This window comes from Artemia franciscana, chromosome 8 (genome assembly GCF_032884065.1).
Source record: "Artemia franciscana chromosome 8, ASM3288406v1, whole genome shotgun sequence".
Lineage (NCBI taxonomy): Eukaryota > Metazoa > Arthropoda > Branchiopoda > Anostraca > Artemiidae > Artemia > Artemia franciscana.
Window position 1 is genome coordinate 10,882,986 of NC_088870.1, and position 20,491 is coordinate 10,903,476.

At 36.6% G+C, this 20,491-nt stretch overlaps 1 protein-coding gene across 5 annotated transcripts in view; it reads right to left on the reverse strand.

The window, feature by feature from the left end:
• Positions 1-1,187: 1,187 nt before the first annotated feature.
• LOC136029973 (transcriptional protein SWT1-like) overlaps positions 1,188-20,491 on the reverse strand; it is a 32,599-nt gene continuing 13,295 nt past the window's right edge. For 2 of the 5 annotated variants that reach the window (XM_065708541.1, XM_065708539.1), the window contains one exon: positions 1,188-4,978. In XM_065708541.1, coding sequence (XP_065564613.1) covers positions 2,615-4,978 — 2,364 coding nt within the window. In that variant the 3' untranslated portion in view covers positions 1,188-2,614. Of the gene's footprint in view, positions 4,980-12,086; positions 12,355-20,491 lie in introns of those variants that run through there. The other 3 variants (XM_065708543.1, XM_065708542.1, XM_065708540.1) reach the window with 3 other exon arrangements.

Sequence of the window (20,491 nt, forward strand, 5' to 3'; positions counted from 1 at the left end):
GAAAAGACAAGAGTAGACAAAATTTCAGAACTTGAAGAAGGGAAAAATTGAAACTAAGTAGATGCTTCTTTTCGATGTTTATTCTTTGGTTTATAAAATTACTTGAACATAGTATTCTGAGGTTAAAAAAAACTAAATTACAGGTGTTTTAGTTCATAAAAATACCTCGCTTTTGAGGTGTATTATTACCCAATAGAAAAAAATGGAGGGAGATCTCTTAAAACGACATAATTTGGGTTTTTACTATTTTAGGGTCTTTGCTCCTGAATTGCCCCTCCACACCTCTGTTTGCCCCTCCCCCAGCTGAAATTTAGTTTCATCGAAAACTATGTCAAAACTAAGATAAACCTGCATAGTTGAAGCATCAAGAGATAAGTTTTTAGAGTACATATTCACCTTTGTAGTATTGTAAAGTGCCCTTTATAGTTCTAAATAGAACCTTTATGCACCAAATGGCTTATTTTTGACTTTTTACCGTCATTTTCACTTGATACTGGAAAACTGGCTGCAGATTTGCCCCCCCCCCAAGATTTTGACATCACCCAACAGTGTCTTATCGCAATAATTATCTCATACAAAATTTACAACATTTGGGCAGAACTTGTGTAAAAAACAAAAACAAAAAAAAACTATTACAATTAGCAAAATATCAAGTTTTGGATGGCACTTCAGATACGAGTCAGTGACGAAGGCGCCTGTTCCTCCTAGATATCCCCCCCCCCATCCTTATTTTGAAAATACACTATAGCCTATCTTTATGGGGATATTTTAATTGAAAAATGTCTTTTTGGTATTTTCATTAAAAATAAAAACGAAGAATTTACCACCCCAAAGATATGACAAAATATGTTTGGCCCACGCCCCTAAATTTCCATAAAGTGACACCACTGACTTGTATTTTCAAGGACAACTTGGATGGTTTTACCCACTGACCCCTGTAAAGAAAATTACATTAAACTACACTATTTCCGGTTATAAAATTGCTTAAAAAGGCATAAAGATCTCTTCCTTTTCCATAAATGGCACAGTAAAATAAAGTAAAAAAAGAGAAAAAAATGAGGACTGAACAGTCTTAGGATTTTACAAGGAGGCGTTAGAACCGTCTTTTAGCGGTTTAAAAAAAAGAATAAAAATTCGTCTTATTAGCAATACAACGAATTTCGAGGATTATACGTATATATATATATATATATATATATATATATATATATATATATATATATATATATATATATACTGCGAATATATGGATACAAAATTGGAAAATAGGAACATTTTACATTTTAATCCATCTACTGAGTTATATTTGCTTTGCTTTTTTTTAGATTTAAAGGGTTGAAAAACTGCAAAATATCCAAAAATTATATTTTAAACGGTTTCAGATCAATCTTGTCCTTTTTATGTAAGTTACAGTTGTAAGTGCAACTTAAGTACAACTAAATCTTGAATAATTAAAATGTGATAAGTATTAAAGCTGTTTTTTCAACATTTATCAATAAAATAGAAGAGCATAGTTTCTGTATAAATATGCTCCCTAAAAGGACAGAACAGACCAGTCCAACCGAAAGATACTACGCAACTCATTCTTTCTTGAGATTTTCAAAGCAGATCAAAGCGTTTATTTCGTTTTCAAGTCATGTTGGACCGATGCCGTGGAATTCTTGTGGCTCGTGGAATTTCGTGAACTGATCTCGTTTTCGAGAAATTAACAATACTAGCAGATTAGTTCCCTGTTTTTATCAGCAATTGCAAATTTTAACGTTTTATGAAAGCAGATAATGAATAATCTTCTTATTTCAAAACACCATACAGTAATCAGACACATGCACATATTTTATCAAGGGGGAGGATAATAAAGTAATTTTGTTTAATAATTTTAATGAGAATTCCAAAAATATTCAGAAAAAACTAGGATTTCAAAGAGAAGGCCTAACCCCTCTCACTCGCCTGCATATATTCCTGATAATATCTGTAAATGATACTTTTTTGATGATGCCGATATAGAATCTTTGAAATTCTTTAGTTAAGAAAATGAAACTTATGTGGAATTTGTTATGTTTAACATCTTTATTTTAATAATGTTTATTTTTAGCATTTAACATTATTTTTTACGTACACCGTTGGAAAAGTCTTTACATAGAAGAAAGTTCATTTTCTTTCTGGAAAGAGCCACTTAATTGTTTACATAAAAACTCCCTCTCAGATCCCATAAAAAAATTGTTCAAAAGAGGCAATACAGAGGAGAAAATTTCAATTAATTGTTTGATTAACTAAATTGATTAATTAATTAACCGACATGGCAGGGCAAGTCCGAAATATAATTAAACTAAAACGCTTCATAAAATATATTACAGTTAACTGCCAGGGTCGGTGCAAAAATTCAGAACAGGATCAGGACAGATGTGGGTGGATACACAGACAGAAGTGGGCATGTGGCCCGTTTCCCCAAATCCTAAATTTTGCTGCATTTATGTGTACTTTTTATTCATCTTATCACATTGATTTTCTTATTATCCCCCCCCCCCCCACAAAAATTCCTGGTACGAGCCTGACTAGTTCGAAACAAAAAAAAGTATAAAAAAGTAAACGATCTAACAACAAACTGGTGGGACAATTAAACTAAAAGTGACCACAGATGATCGAGTCTACTGCAGAATCCTTTCACCTGCTCCAACCCATTTTGCAATAGTCGAACATTTTCATTATCTTTGACAAAATCAAGCAAACACTGTAGAGACAGTTTCTCAACACCTTCAGGATTCATTCCTATACCTAATCGAGGCAAAAAATTTACAAGAAATGTGAAGAATTCAACAGCACTTAATTCCGCATGCGGTTGTCTAAGGAACATTTCAACTTGTTGCTGAAGTTTTCTAGTCTTGTGTGCTATGGACGGAATTAGCTCCCTCATATCTGATATAGTCACTGGAACAGACAGTTTTTCATACCCATCGCATGCAACTCCAAGAGTTTCAGAAAAAGAACCACAAATTCTGTGAATAGTTGCCCAAACTGCTTGAAAAAGGCACAAAATTGATGCACTTGTTTTGTCTTCTGTTTTATTTTGCATTTTAAATTCACCGTAATAACTTTCAATCAATGAAATAGCGTCATCTATTGTCATTCGAAGGTCGTATTTGGGTTTGCTTTCTTCCAAAAATCTTAGCAAATTTTTCACAAAGATATCAACTTGAGCCAAGCTGATATTACTATCTTTCGCCTTTAGGAGTAGTTCCTTGCATGTCTTCAGATCAGAATCACGTCCTCGAGGATAAATTTCACCAAACACAGCTATCCAATGTTTCAAATAAACCTGAAACACTTGACATAAATCAGAAAACGGTGGCTTAATGCATATTATTTTTGGCCACAATTCTTCGAAAAGCGTCTCAAATCTTTTTTCGATCATTTGACTACAAACACAGATCATCGCTTCTTCAATCATTGAAAGGAGTCTTCTCGGTGTCATTATTAGTTGCACATCAGGCTTGGGCAGAGCAAAGTCAATTATTTGTTGGGCAATATCATTCCTTGAAAAGGCTTTCATCGAATGACCCATAGCTTTGGTCAAAAGCATATTATCATTAGAGAGTAGAGCCACATCAAATCCTCTTTGCTTCATATAAAGACAACATTTCAGAATTTTATCATCATTAACATTGGAATCAAATAAACTTTCGGCCTCTTTTGCATCTTGGGTTGTTTGAATAACCAGCCCTATCTCCTTGTTTTCCAACACCCTCTGTATATATTTTCCAGCCTTACGGGCAACAATTTCAAGTTCGGGATTTGACTTTAAGCAATCAAGCTCGTGAACAACAATCCACGGTATTAACAAAATCATATTCACCACATTTCTCTCAGCCATCTCTCGAAGTTTCACTAGAATTGACAGATGACTCAGCCATATATTAGTGTCAACAACAATAACAAGCTGATTTTCAGCAATGACATAATTGTTGACAACCATCTGGACACTGGACTCTTGGCAATTTGATGCTTGTCTAATATTAAGGATTGACTTGGTAACTACCTCTTCGGGTATGGGATCCCAGTCCATTTCATCATCACTATCCACAGCTTTTGCATACTGAGCGAAGAGGTTGTTCTGTGAACCCCTAGACAATCTTCTTAAATTTAATTCAGATGAAGGACGCCGATCCATACTCATCAATGATGATCTACTAGGAGATGATGAAACACAAGTAGACATCTGATTTTTGAGCGATGCATTGGGGTATTCAATTCTACTTTCTGAAGAACAACGCCTCTCTGCTTTGACCTCGTCAGCAGCACTGGTAAGATGAACTGGTTTGACAATCTGCTCGCCTGCTTTATGAGCTTGTCTGCCAACACTAGTACCAGGTATATTCCTATCTGCATTTGGCTTTTCCTTTTGGTTAGTTTCAAACCTTTTAAAATTATTCCTAGCTTCAGATTTTGCTTTAATAAATCTAGATGCCGTTGGCCTATTTTTATTTATAGTCACTGTGTTATTTTTTGTAAGGTTTACAACATTATTTTTTGTCTCAGCACACTCTGAGTACATTTTCTTTTTAGGTGGAGCAGGACAAGCTATATCAGGTCGTATTTCTGGAAGTCTAACTGGGATTTTAGAAGAATTCATAGAGACAGATGGATTTGTTTGAATCGTCTTCCTTACGGCTTTCACTACACGCCTATCATTAGCGGCCGAGAGACTCACAATGATTTTCTCAGGTTCATTATTGTTTGTATTTGCGTCAACTGATCGCTTTCGATTTTCGTCGTTCTTAAGATTAACCACTATTTTTTCCCTATGGTTGTTTTCATTCGCAGCTGTCTCAATCAGACGTCTAGTATCACTGTCAGTTGAAGGTTCACCTGTTCGTATATTCGGAGGATCCCATGAAGATTGACCAGTGACACTGTTGAAATAATAATATACGCCTGGCTTTCTTCTCGATTCTACCTTTATCCAATCTGGCAGAAGATCCATCTGAAATAAAGATAATTATATAAAATTTTTGGGATACAAAATGTTTACAACGGAAACTATACATTTTAGTTTGGGTATTAAAAATGGGTCTAGGCACTTACCCCTCCCCCTCGCAGAAAATTCACTCCACACACAAAACTGAGCAGCCAAAGAAAAAGTACAAAATAGGTACTTCAAAATGTTGATCAGATCTCCTAAGGGGTAACAAAAAGACCAGATATGAAAAACTATTTTAGGACAGGGACTGGTTGGTCTCCAATCTCTTCCAACTTATAAAAAAGGACTAGAACTCTCAAGTTCTGATTGAATGAGCATCCTCCTAAGTTCTACCACCGTGAGGCGGAGGTGGGGATGATGAAGAGGCAGTTACTCTCCTATACGGAATAAATTCTGCTCGTTTTTGAGTTTAATGTTAAACTTCCCCCTCCCCCCCCCCCAAAAAAAAACCACCAAGCAAAAGTCCTGGAGACAGCCCTTGGGATTATATGCCAATTTCAACCTCCACTATCCCCTAGTATCTCCCTTACAACTAATTCTGTATTGACCAAAATTAAAGAAAACTTATAATAAGTTCCCCCAGGGACAATCGTATCAAACCAAGGGTCTTAGAAGATTGGGAGAGGGCTCATTCGAACCAGAATTAAAAGTTTAAGCGCTTTTTAAGTGACCAAACAGAGTAGCGGGCAGCTATCCCTCTTCCAACGCCCCTTTTCTCTCGAAAGATATAGAAATAAAACTCTGGGATAGCCATTTGGTTCATCGTAATTCAAAGGTCCAATAGAAATTCCTCTGGGGATGACATGACCCCCCACAGCCCTTAGGGAAAGGGCTGTCAGTTTTGCTATTTGTCCATTGCTTACAGACAGTATTTGTTATTGGAATTCATACGGACATTTTCTTAGAGTTCTAGTCTTTTTTTTATAAGCCAGAGGTAATTGGAGACCAACCAGCCCCTGTCCTAATACTTTTTTTTTTGATATCTGGTCTTTTTGTTACCCCTTAAGACTTCTGATCGATATTTAGAGGTACCTATTTTATACTTTCTTTTTGGCTGCTCAATTTTGCGTGCCAGGAAGGGGAGGCTAAACACTGAACGGGAAGGGTAAAAACGAAAAAACACAGTTAGATTGAACGTAAATGGAGCACCTCTTCAGGGTGTTTCAGCAACAGTAAAGGTTACAACTGTTATTTTCAAGAAAGTGAAGAGGAAACGAAAATACACAGTTAGACCGAGCGTAAATGGAGCACCTCTTCAGAGTGTTAGTAGATATTCCAGGTTAAAATTCTATTCAGTAATCCTTTAATATGGGATTTAAAAACTATTTTTTTTTTCAAAAAAAAGTCAGTAACAACCTTTGGAAAAAAAGCAACAATCTACTAAAACAATTAGGAACTGTTTCCAAATTAGAAATTCCAGTTTTTTTCTGGATAGAATATAATCCTTCCTTTCTATTAAATTCTTTACACTTCTAGGCGTTGCCTATTAAAATTTAAAAACTAGATCCCTTGAAGGGATGGCACAAACACCACCAAGTCAGGTCTTGCCCTCCTCTCTGAAAAAGCTCAACATAAAATACTTTCCAACTAAAAAAAATAACAACAAAAAGACAAAGCTAAGCCAGACAGTGGTTGTTCTAGCTTATTATTCTCCCGGGGTGAAATCTTGATCAGACCCCCCCCCCTGTTTTTCAAAAATGTTCAGGTCAAGTTTTCATTTATTAAACAAAACTTTTCATATATCATCAAAATTGTTCATTCATTCAAATCTTACTTTTCTTACTTTATACGGGAAACGATATGGAAAAAAAAGAAGAAAATCTTGGATTCAATTTGCTTCTACTAGCTGTCAGCTGCGCACTCTAATTTATTTTGCTCAGAATAAAATTTAAAAAAATTACAAAATAATTATAAATATTATTTGAATCATTTGAAATTTTGCGCCCCTATAATTAAGTCCCCTCCCCTAAAACCTCCATTGAAACCTGGCTAAGTAGGGCACTTGAATAGGGCACAAGAATAGAGTCGACGCCCATCTCTCGCGGCAACCAAAACAGATAAAAGACACAAATATCAAAATAGCAAACTTGATATTACAATATAAATATATATAAACAAAACGAAAATTATAAATGCATGCAAAATATAGTATTTTTGTCTAACAGACTATGGTCGGAATATTTTTTCACCTTTCATTTGTTAGCAAACAATGTTCTGTAACAGTTTTTTGTTAGGACGGCGGAAACAGAATGTTTAGCAAATAAAAGTTCTTAGAACTTTGTTATTCCAAAAGTCATTACAGATCGAGGAAAAAAGAAGTAGCCTAATTTTAGAAAAAATTAAAAAAAGAATTCCTAAAGGAAAAAAAAAATTGCAGAAACGTGATAATTGGGCGGGAAATTAAAAACGAAATACAAGTTCTGAAAAAAGGCTTGAAAATTTCAGAGATTGTTTGTGAGCAAAAACATAGTATCTTTTTGATGGGAGGTTTGAGGAAAAGACACTCACTTATTTGGGATGATCTGTGTTTGTTTTAAGGTCGACTTCATTGCTCATTATAATTTCTGTCTGTTTAGGCCTTGTTTTTTTCAATTAGGGTGATATAAATATATTGCAAATGTAGTATTATAAGCTAATTTATGTCTAAATAAAAATAGAAATTGCTTTTTACTCTTTTTGGAAAGAAAAATTGTGTTTTTTTTTTAATTTAACTTCAAGGAACAGTAACTGATATTTACAATTGGTGTTTAAAAAATTAAATATGCCAAACATAAACACTTGGAGCCAAGAATATCAAAATATCAGTGATGCAGTGTTGATTGATACTAAATCCCCATAAATTTGGTGTGCTTTTATATCCAGAAGTGTAAAATAATCCACTTTGGGGAAAAACAGGTGTAGCAGCATTACATTACTTCAGCAGATAGATCTTAACATCTCCTTTTCGCAAGAAAGTATATTAAAGTCTGAGCTGAAAATACAGCCATCCTCTTGGAAAACTGCAGCAAGGGCCAAGCAAACACTGAATGTAATAAAATAGACCTTTAGTAGCAGGTCACCTGGTATTATGGACACGCTTTTCAAAGACTAAATCTACCCAGACATAAAGTTTGTTGTGTGCATTGCCACCTGTCTCAACAAGGGAGGCCAGTAGGTACTGGGACCTGTAAAAAGATTTACCAACAAGAACATAAAAGACGTGAAATATAGTCATTACCTCTTGCATCTTGAGAGAATTAAGCTTCCCATCCTGCACTGAAGAAGGAAAAGGGAGATATTATTTTAGCCTAAACGCCATTTCTAGAGAATTCTCCTTTCAGTTAGATAATTTTTCCAGAACAAGAGGCCACCCAATCAAGCTATTTCAAAGAAGAGCAATAACTCAGTTGAGAAATAACCATGGGCATAGGGAGCATCTTGTCTTGAGGGGGGGGGGCAACCGACTCTTTGATGGAGGGGGAGCTGAAGTTATATTGGCAGTTAACAAAACATCACATCACCAGTAAGTTCTATCTCCCTTTTCAAAATCTTTATTCAGCCATAAGCACCATAATTCAAAAATCATAGATCATCAATTAGCTTCAGCATTAATCATCTTGGATTATTATGTTCTTATTATCTTCTTGCAACACTACAATATAATAAACCTAATATCACACTTCCAACTTCCAGAAAACACAAAGCCCATAAAAGGGATTTGAAACAAATCACATTATGGTTAGATAGAAAATATGCTTAGCTTTCAAAGCCTGTTGTCTATGCAATCCTTTAATCCCAAGAACCAAAAAGACATAGTGACTCATTGATAATGTCTCAGGTTAAGTCTTTACCCAGAATTCATTTCTGAAAGTGTTATTCACCTAACTCAACTATTTTCCAAGATAACAAGAAGTTCCTAAACTACAATTTTTCCCATATTTTCATGATAGTATGAGTCCCATCCAAAATAAATTCTTGGGCTATGACAAGCCAAGTTGGACCATTCACACTTTAAATAATGCATGGCTCTAAAGTCTTTGCAGAATTTTTGTCATTTTTAGAAAATATTATGAAACAGCTGATTTGGTTGTTGTTGCTTTATCACTTTACTGCATACTTACTTTGTTATATCTGAGAAGAATGGCTGCACTAAAAAGCTTATAACTTCTTTTATTAAATTTGAGTTTCCACTTTGTACTTTTACAGTTGTTAATTTGACTTAGATCTACTTTCTCTTAAATGGTTGGGAATGCTGGGAAGATTACTGGAAGATGGGGGAAAGTCATAGACAGAGATAATAGATATAATACTGGTGTATATTTTTCACCCAGGGAATTTTTCTTTGATTTTTGTTTTACTATGTTAGCACTTTTTCTATCATTATTTCGTAAAGAATGCAACTGTAGCCCACTAGCTCTGTAGATTATAAAGATCCTTTTTTTTCACATTTTCATTGAAAAATGGATTTTTTTGGCATTTTCGGTGAAGAAAAATAAAAAAACAACAACAACAACAACAAGGTTGCATTCCTTTAGGTCTTGAAGTTTTTTTTGTCCCCTATAACTCCCACCAATTTTTTAGCATTGATGAATTTTGCAAGTAAAGTTTAGGATATAGCTTATCCTCTCTCAAATAGGCTTGACATCAAACACATTTTAAATTTTTAGGCTAATTCATGAGCTCTTAGAATAAAAAATTGGTTTATCGATTTTTAAACACAAAAATGGGATGGAGACAGGAGCTTGAGGAGAACTTCTAAGGATCTCATTTAGCCTGTACATCCATTTACAGTATCATAAAAATAATACTGGAGATATTCTATACATCTATGCTAATGTTGAAAATTATTCTTACACTTGCAGATATGAATGGTGTGAGTATCTAAAGAAATGAGTCAAGTTGTCAATTGTCAAAGGCAAAAAAAGCCCATATGGTTATATACCAAAATCTAGACACCAATTTTAACTCAAATACTACTGAAATTTTATCTGATATTTAGAAAATACTCTCTGAATTTAAAATAGGAGACAGTATCTGTACCTGGGACAATTTTTTTGTTTGCGTCCAACTTCCTCATGTTTTGTGATGAGACCAAAAAAATATATCAACATCTTTTTGCATTAACTAACAAAGTTATCCCCAAGGTTTGAAACTGGGAGCTCATTCGGTTTTTAAGGAAAGGAATTAATTTCATAGCCCCCATTTTGTCCCAAGTACGGAATCGGGCTCTATAGATGGGACAAGTGGTAACTATACTTAGGACAGACCCTAATATGCCTTTATAGAATAGAATATGATTTATTGGCTAAAATAGCACACAAGCTAGCATAAGCACATCAGAACAATTACAATTACAATGATAATATAAATGTTAAGGGATAAACATAGTTACAAAGTTAAATCAATTATTAAAATGCAAAACAAAATAGGGAATGAAAGAGTTTTTGTACCTCATAGTTACCAATACTTGGGACAGTCCCAAGTATCAATACTTGGGACAGTCCCAAGTATGGAATGAAATATTGTCACAGAAACAAATTCAATTTTAATCTAAAATGGTAAGAAGAACATTTCAGATCCACCAATTCTTTTTCCCAGGGAACTGATGAATAAGCAAGCAAAAGTAAATGGCCACTTCAAAACCTATGTCTCCCTAAACATTTCAAGAAGTTCACAAAGAATATTTTTGAGAGTGAACCCAGAATTGAGGTCCCATCAACTTTATGACAAAATGGTGATTTTGAATTTTAAACTTCTGCAGAAGTCACCTATTGCAAAGATATTGTTGAGCAATTTCTTTGTGATTTTTTTTTTTTTTGCAAGATGACAAGGGTGTCTTTTCAGGCCTGTCCCAAGTACAGATATTCTCTTCTAAATTTATGTCTAATACAAAAGCTAAAACTGTTTGCTATTTAAACTTTCTTATGTTTTCCAAAATAATTTACTTTTAGGCTATGGCTCAGAAAAGATTGAAAACTTGTCCATTTTACAAAAAACTTTTCAAAAATGTTAATTTGACAAGCTCTTGAGCAAGTTGACCACAGTACAAACAAAGGCCTTCAAATATGTTTGTAGGCCTCCATCTGCATGCCTTCAAATATTTTTGTATGCCTCTAACTCTATGGCTTCAATCCCAGTTATGACTAGTTATTTAGTTTGGGATGGGGGTCAGTGGCGAGACTCTGTAAGCTCAGCCAGAGTCGACCCAGCTCTAAATGGGTACCTGGAGAAATCTGGGGAAGGTAAGCAGGAAGGGTGTGTGAAAGCACAGGATGGTTGGTCCCCAAACCCCCATTGCACTTCCTTGCTGAAGGGCCATCAAACAGAGATCAGCACCACCAGTTTGGACCTTAAGGGTCTAGTGCCATCTTAATTACTTACTTTACTTACTAACTCTATGCCTTCAACTGTTTTTTTGTATACTTTAATCTCTATGCCTTCTCTACTGTACTATATTCATATTCAATTTTTAAAGTTTGGGTTAAAGTGTAAACAATTCTGTTATTTATATAGGACTAAGATAGGCACATAATTTGATGCAATTGTTGCCCTTTCTGAACATAATAATCATTTCACTCGTAAATTCAACTTAAAACACTTAAATTGATGCATACTTTTAAACATCAACTAATCTGAAATTTTTTCTATCCCTGAAAGTTTCATTTTCCTAACCTAACCCCTTTCCAAGATAGCAAAAAGTGGCAAAACTAGAATTTTACCATTGGCCTATTTTCATTAGCTTCAAGAGTAAAATGTCATTTTGAAAATAAATCACAACCCTCCACATTGAACAAGAATTTTTTTTTGGGTGGGGGGGGGGGGGTGGGGCACTGATGTTTTTTTTATTTTTCATCTCAGCAGGGCATAGAAACATCATCAAGAGTTGTTTAAGGAATAGTTTAAAAGCTGATTTTTACATAAAATTATTTTTTAACTAGCCTACTTTTTTAACTTCACATCATAGTCTAAAAACTATAGATAAAGTACTAAGTTACATTTCTGGGCTCAATTAAAAAATTAGCTTTATAATATGCAATAAGTTTTTATTAACCAAATTAGCATACAAAATTTCAACTAGGCTATTTATTCTGAGCTTTCAATAATCATTTCAAATATTATTTTTGGTACACACCCAAAGATGAATTATAGCTTCCTTCCTAAAGCTCAGTAAAATAGTAAAAAGCTACTATATCATATCTAGTGCTTGACCTTGGATTCTTTCTTACTACTTTTGAAAGTGTGTACATTTGACGCTAGGATTGCCAACTGCTGAGTTTTCAATAGAGTGCTAATGAAGGCAGAAAAAATTGGTTTTGCTACAAAAAATGTGTAAGTCACAGAATTTTGCAGCCCCTCTCACTGTTGTGATCACTCTTCTATTTATTTTTGTTTGAAATTCTACTAAAACAGCAGGAACTAATTAAATTGAACGTAACTCAACTATTTTTCTAGATAGCAAGAAGTCCCTAAACTACTACTACTCCATATTTTCATAATGTGCCTTATTCTGTTATTCACCTTAATCCATCTGGGAAGTTTAAGGTCTTTCAGACCTGTAGTGCTCTTGAGTTGATGACTGCCAGTCGAACCTCCACTGCTTCTTCTCCCACTCTTTGTCAAGTTGGTTTTCGAAGGACTCGATGGAGGGAGCACTGACAGTTGAATCTTTCAGTTGATTCCAATGGTTTATGACTCTTCTCGAGAAGAATGTTAGGCGAATTTTCGATCGGGAGCTTGACTTTGGTAGCTTATTGGAGTGTCCTCTTGTGTTGTGCTGGTTTGTACTGAGGATGCCGCCAAAGAAAGGACAGTTGATAAGAAGGACCAGTACGACACAAGCCAAAATCGAGATGGGGTCTGACGAGAGCCTTATATAGTTTTATAAACATAGATGCCTGTCTGCTGTTGATAGTTCGTTTAAGTAGTCCATGACTGGAGCCTGCACGGGAAACAACATGCTGGACATGGCTGTGAAATTTAAGTTTATCATCAATGATGACACCAAGATCCCTTTCTTTTGCTCTGTTCTCTAGTTGCTCTCTTACTTTGGTGGTGGGGTTGTAGATCGTGTAGTTTGCCATTGGGCTATTGGGTCCAAGGTGTAATACACAGCATTTACCTACATTAAATTTGTAGAGCCCAGTCGCTGTATACTCTTAGGGCACGCAATACCAAAGAGTTTGGCATCATCAGCGAATAGGTGCATTCCATTGTCAAAATTGTTAAATATGTCAATGATGTAAATCAGAAAGAGAGTTGGACCCAGTACAGTTCCCTGTGGTATTTCACTCATTACTTCGGCCTCGTCAGAGTAGATTGGTTTGCCATCTGTAGCAAATAAGCGAACTTTCTGCTTACAATTTGTAACGAAATTCATCATCCAGTCTACAACAGCCTGATTGATACCCATAGCGGATATTTTGGAGTACAGTCGACTGTGAGGAACCTTGTCAAAGGCCTTAGCAAAGTCCAGCAGGAGCAGGTCAACTGGATGTTCGTGGTCAATTAGGACTGTGATTTCCTTGTATGATTCCAAGAGGTTTGTTTCAATTGATTGTCCTGACTGGAAGTCATGCTACTTGGGGGCAAGATCTTGTTGGTTGTCAAATGCTTAAGGATGGAATCGTTGACTATGCACTCAAGTATTTTGACGACTGAGGTCAGGCTAATAGGCCGATAGTTTTCAGGCTTAGAACGATTACCTTTCTTGAAAACCGGTGTAATGTTGGCTATTTTCCAGTCTGCTGGCAGCTCTCTAGAAGTAAGTGATGTCTGGAAAATTCCCCTAAGCGGTTCTGCTATGATAGCTGCAGTTTCTTTTAATAGCCTGGGGTGTAGGTTATCTGGTCCTGGCAATTTGTTAGTATCTAATTTCTGTAAGCGTCTGAAAACCTCTGTAAGCGATAGAGTGATGCTTTCCATTGGGGATTTTACAATATATTCAGGTGAAGAGATAGTATGATATTAGATAGTATACTAAGATTATAGATGTTATATTCTGATAGTATGGGCCGCATTCAAAATAAATTATTTGGCTATCACAAGCCGAGTTGGACCATTTGCATTTTAAAATAATGAGAAGACCTAATCTATGATTTTTTTTTGTTAGTTTGAGAGTAGACTATGAAACGATTTATTTTGGTCGTTGCTTGTTCATCATCTTACTGCATACTCACTTTTTTATTTTTGAAAGAAATGATTGCACCAACAAGCTTTTGACTTCTTTTACTAAATTTGCGTTTCCAATTTACATATTTCTACTTGTTAGTTTGACTTAGATCCACTGCTTCTTAAATGGCTGAGAATGTTAGAAAGACCGCTGGAAGACCAGGGAAGTCACAGGCAGAGATAATAAATATCAGACTGTTGCATATTTTACGGCCTAATTATTTTTTGAATTGTTTCATCTCTTTAGAACTTTTCTATTATCATTTCATAAGAGAATGCAAAATAGGAATCTTGACTAAAAATTGGCAAAAAAGGGGAATTACCGGTCGTGTAGGAAAAGAGTGCAATGAGGCAAAAAAGAATACCAAAACTGTGAAAGTATGCAAGTTGGCAGCTCTGTTCTAGAATCATTTGAAATTGCTTCCCTTGGTCGCATATAGCTTCAGTACAAAAACAAGTAAAGGAATATGTCTTTGTTTCAAGCCAATTAGTTAAATTTGCGCCTCAATCATTTTTCCTTCCTGCGTTCAGTGTAGCTTATTGGAATTAATTATTGAGCATGCGTAACTATTAGGCTCTGGTGTATTTGGTTTGGGCAGCAAAACCAATCTTACGCTATTAATTTGAAAATCGGAATATTGCAGGTCTAGTGGTCTAATTTTTCAATTCAAAAGTCTACGGTTCTAATATTGAACTAAAAATTAAAGTTGAAATAAAATGAAATATCTAAAACTTCGTAGCTCGATAGACACTTTTAGAAAATGTTTTAACAGTAGGATTTTTAACATATCCTGACAATGGTATGCGTGTAACTGAACCGTCGTTTAGCCCTCTGAACAACTGAATAACTGAACCGCCGAGCCCTCTCATTAAAACTTAATATTGCATCTACTTGAATAAGAGTGTCCTGGCTCACAATATTTCATAATGATTCTCTTCACCTGTGCAATTTTGAACAGGATACTTTACATATTATAGCTCTGATGGAGTTTCTATTTTATGGAATGCATGGATCTGAACATGTTATTAACTTCCTAATATCAACAAACGCCAGGCATGCTATATCAAGAGTAGCTGCCAAAGCCCTTGCGATGTCATATCCACTCTTACCACCTTCTATCTAGGACCAAATCGCACAGTAAACTTTGCTGATGCAATAAATAATCATTTAAATTAACTGCAAATACTAGCTCGATGGTTCTGTGCCTCTTTTTCGGAGAAGATATCAGATTGGCGCGGTGGTCAGTTTTCCAACGCTGGATACTTTCTAGTATCTCGAAGTACATATAAGTAACTGTCGAGCCTACTTTACGGCCTTTTCCATCCTTCCCTTTGACCCTGTCTATTTACTTCTTTAGCTGTAAGTAAAATTCATCTGAGTCACCAGTATTTCCCTCATTCGGTTCTACAGGGGCATATACTATTATGACTGATACCCTGAATTTCTTAGTCATAAAATGAGCGATTAATGTTCTATTATCAATACCCTCCCATCCTAAGCAAGACTTAGCAGCTTCCATATTCATCATGAACCCTACTCCATGTCTTACTCCATCCTTCCTGTGTCGTTTGCTGGGCTTTTCAACTATGATGAATCAAACGACTAACTGAAAAGTTTGATCGGATTTCATTGGGGAATAAGGGTGCGTCTGAGGAGGTCTAGTTACCCTCTAATCATTTTGACCAATTAAAAAGGTCACTAGACCTTTTGATTCGAATAAGTAAATAAATTCTAGTAAATAATAAATAAATCTAATAATAAATTTTAATAATAATAAATTTCTAATAAATAATAGTAAATAAATTCTATATCAACTAATTTCATGCTTTCTACCACTGAGATACGAGTTTCTGACAATCCTAATAAATCAAGTTCGATTTGTCTGAATTCATTAGTTAAAATACCCATACGATAATCATTTTTGAATGTCGTGACGTTTCAAGTTCCAGTTTTCATATTCTTTAAATCTTTGAAATTATTTTGGCCCTGGGAAAAGTAATGGTCCCGCTTATCAGCACTGGACAGGGACCAACACATCTTCCCAAGTCCACACTGAAGTGCTTAAGCCAGCGTAAAACCGGGCAGCAAGAAGTCCCTGGGACTTCCAGTATGAATAGAGACTTTGTGCAATCCTAGGCCCATCTTGGTCACAACATAGTTTTCAGCAATTGCCAATGCTCTTCTATCAACAATAATCGAGAGGCTGCAGAGACAGTCTCAAGCTTATTACCTCCGACTCTTATTACCTCCGAAAATATTATGCTACAATGGGGGGGGGGGCAACCCATAGTAGATACATTAGCTAGGAAGTGGCTTTTCAGCCCGAAAAGCCCATCAAAATGGACAAAACTCAGAAGAATTATCTATTAGTCAGAATCCCCTGCAAAAGCTGTGTCGTTTACTAGGCTATAATTTCCTAGAGGAGTGCACTCAAGTAGGGATGGAGTTGAACGCAAGATACCTAGTCTTGCTGGTACCCCGAAAGAGTCGAGGTAGCACTTTGCAGAGGCAGCTGATTATAAATCTGGGTCTTACGCCCTGCTGCAGTTACCCTCCCATAGAGGATCCTCCCACAATGGTGTTCTGCATCACCAAACAATTTAACCCATTACTGGGAGAAGTTTTGTAACTCGCGGGATGTGTGCACGCACCGGTGAGCTCTGTTGAGTGTACATTTGAGGGACCTTCTTCCTCCTTCACCTGTGTTTACGGCCCCGTATGAGGGTACCCCAGTTTTTATTATGAAATCCCAAGGACAAGGTTCCCTCTTGATCCCTGCCTCCTATGCTCTACATATCTGTGGGATGTTCCACTATCGCCACCTAGGGATACGCTGGGTGCCCCGGGGGAGGCCCCGACCTTTCTGCCTAGTTGGATAATATAACAAAACTAGGACAAAGTATCATCTACCTAGTTAGATGTTGATGCTACACCTAAGGGAAATAATTGTCTAGCTAGAGGCAATTATTTGTCTAGCATATTACCACCAAATGAATGAATGAATGAATGAACTTTATTACCCGTAAAGTATAAAAACACAAAGTACGGAGTATTATAAATAAACAAAAAAAATACGATAAACAGCGAAGAAAAACAAAATTCAAACTAACAAAAGACAACATGGACTAATTAACCAGTATCAATATGGAAAAAAGGCTGCAGAGGGTCATAAAACTGAATAAAGTTGATAGTCTTTTTACATAAATCATCGCTGGAAGACCGAATCCGAGGAGGTACATCAATTAAACCACATCGAGCAATTATTTTTTTGTTTTGGTGCCATCTAGGAAGCCGGAGGAGGAATTTGCAATATCTGAAATAAGCTGTACGTAGAGTATGTCGATCTTTCTTACGAAACAGATGAGCCATGCCTGATAAAAACAAAAGCACAGGGGCGCAATAAGCGTTATAAATCATGCACAAACCGTTGTGGTTATAACGGCATTTATTTGGAGATATTTTTCCGTAAGCGACGCGTAGGTTTTTCACGGTTTGATTCACTAGGGATGAATAGGTAGTGGAAAGTGTTGGGCCAAAACACAGACCAAGCCAACTAACTAAAGAAGAACATGGTAGAACTGCAGTCCTAGCAACGAATGGAGCGACCACATAAGGGCTATTAAAACAAATAAACTCGCATTTAGACGCATAAACTGACAGTCCAATCTTAGATAGTTCATTGGTTAATATAGTAAAATTAGAAAGCAATCCACGGCGAGTCCGGGCAACAAGAAGAACGTCATCTGCATATACAATAGAAGACAAACCAATACTACCGTAAAAAACAGAACTTCTAAGGGGACGCAGGCACGAGGCAAGCAAGCATTTAAATATACTAGGAGACAATACGGCACCTTGCCGAACTCCCTTATTGATTTTTACCGGGTCAGATATTTGGCCATTCCAGGTAACTTGAATTTTAGACTTTGAATACCAAGAAGACAATAAACTTAGTACGGAAGGATTAACACCTGAAGACGCAAGGGAAAATAAAGCCTGAGAGTGCACAATATTGTCGAAAGCTCCAGAAATATCAACAGTAAGACAGTATAAAGACATTTTAGTTTTTACGGCATCATTCATGAGTCGGCTTAAAACATGATGTGCATGGGAGCAGCCGAAACTTTTCTGAAAACCAAACTGAAAAGGTGTAAAATCACAATTCGACTCAATTTCTGGTAATAATAAATGTTCAAGCAACTTACTTAAGAAACACGATACTGTAATGGGGCGATAATTCACACATGACATGGAGTCCTTGCCTCACTTTTGAATAGACGTTACACGGCCACAAAGGAAACTATCAGGAACAAGCGACTGTGCTAAGCAAAACTGGAATATTTGTAGATGGTTAAGTAGAGCAGGACAATCATAAGCAAAAAATCGGTAAGAAAGGCCGTCACCATCAAGGCTATTTGAACGCTTAATTTTTCTTAAAGCCCGGCGAATTTCAGATATTGCTACAGGCTGGACATGAGCCTGCAGGAGACGGTATGGTAAAAGTGGCTTAAGCAACTTATAATAAAAAGACTGAAGAAAACTATTAAATACACTGAACACACGCTTATAATGATCAACAAAATTAGCTAGCTGGAGACAAGATAGGGTAGATGGGGAACATTTCTCACTATTAATAACCTTATTCCAGGAGGCCTTATTGGTGGGGCCTGGCCATGCATTCAAGCGTGCTCTCTTCAAACTGGCCTTATATTCAAGTTTACACTTTTGTTTCACAGAGAAAACAGCTCCGGACGATGGTCGGTCACATGATATCCACATACGTAGCCAAAATTTGGCTTTTTGCTTAGCACCTTTTACTTCAGGATCAACGTTCCAATTAAGCTTTCTTGTACCAATCCTAACTTTATCCACAGGCACTGCAGCTTTGGAAGCTGATTTAAGACAATGAACAATTTGATAATAATAGCAATTTAGGTCAACTCTACTTGAAGGCGAGGAAACTGACGTTTGCAGCAGGTGATATGGCACTTTTATGGTCGACAGTAAAGCAGTTAGCAAAGCAAGGTATAGTGGGACATTAGCACGATCCCAGTTCAACTTCGTATGCCACTTCGGCTGAGCCGAAAGTGTTTTGCCAGATAGCTCACAGGACAAATTACAGCTAAGAATAAGGTGATTGTCATCAATCTTCTCTTCGTCCACCCAGACAATCGATGATATTAGGCTGGAACTGGAAGAGATCACGTGATCCAGGTTCGATTTTGAACAGCCTCTGTTATGAATATACGTGAATGGGAGGCTCTTAACTGCGACGTGATATATGCTAGCAAGTGATTCTTGCAAGAGGATTGATCTATCGGAGGTACCAAGAATGTCACAGTTAAGGTCACCAGCTAAAACCCAATTTAGGTCTTTCAAACGTAGACTTTCGAGCAGAGACTTTAAACTGGAGCAACATTTAGCGAAAGATGTGAACGATGCTATAGAACGTCGATCGCAAGGTAAGTAAACGTTTATAAAGGCGGTACTGTCACATTGAATCGCTAAGATGTTATCATCACAATGAATCACAGAGGGCTTTGATGGGGAACGGAAAAAAATTGCTAGGCCACCGGAAGGGCGGCCTCTAGTTTTCTTGGCCTCTTGTGAAAAAAAATGGTGGACAGAAGATCGCTTCAGGCTAGAAACGTTTGATTTGGTCAAAAGATGTTCTTGCAAGAACACTATGTCATGGACTAATAATTCATTAATTAACAAGTCTTTGTCTTTTGTGCCGTTAATACTGAGAGAAGCAAAACTTAAAATAGTGGCTTGATTCATTTTGGAGCAGAGTTTAGAGCGCGTTTGATCACTGGGCAATTCATACTATAGGAAACATGAGCTTCGCCGCAATTGGCACATTTCGGAGCCTCTAAGCAAGGATGGTCTTTAGTATTGGAATGGCATCCAGAACATTTAGAGCACTTCATCTCATTCGGGGCACATGGGCAGTGAGCTAACGAATGATGGATACTTTGGCATCTAAGACACCGTCTGGGCAATTCTTTGTATTCCGATATTTTAAAAGACTCGTAACCCAAGCGCAGACCTGTAGCGATGGCAGATTTTAGTGCAGCGGAATCAAGGAACTCTAAACGAAATGTATGAGAAGAGCCGATCTGGCTGGCCTCAACAAGACCAGGAATAACGGAGATGAGTATACTGCTAGAAACAGTATCAGGAAGTCCCCTAATTACTCCAAGAGGTTTGCGATCAATCACTTTAGCAAGAATATTTGGATAGCTCGCAACAGCAGATGCGGCAAGAGAATTGGCGGAAACTTTATCCCGCGTAACAACAACCCATCTTTTTCTTACCGGATCGGACTTTACCGACACAATTCCGTCATGTCCGGCGAAAGAATCAAG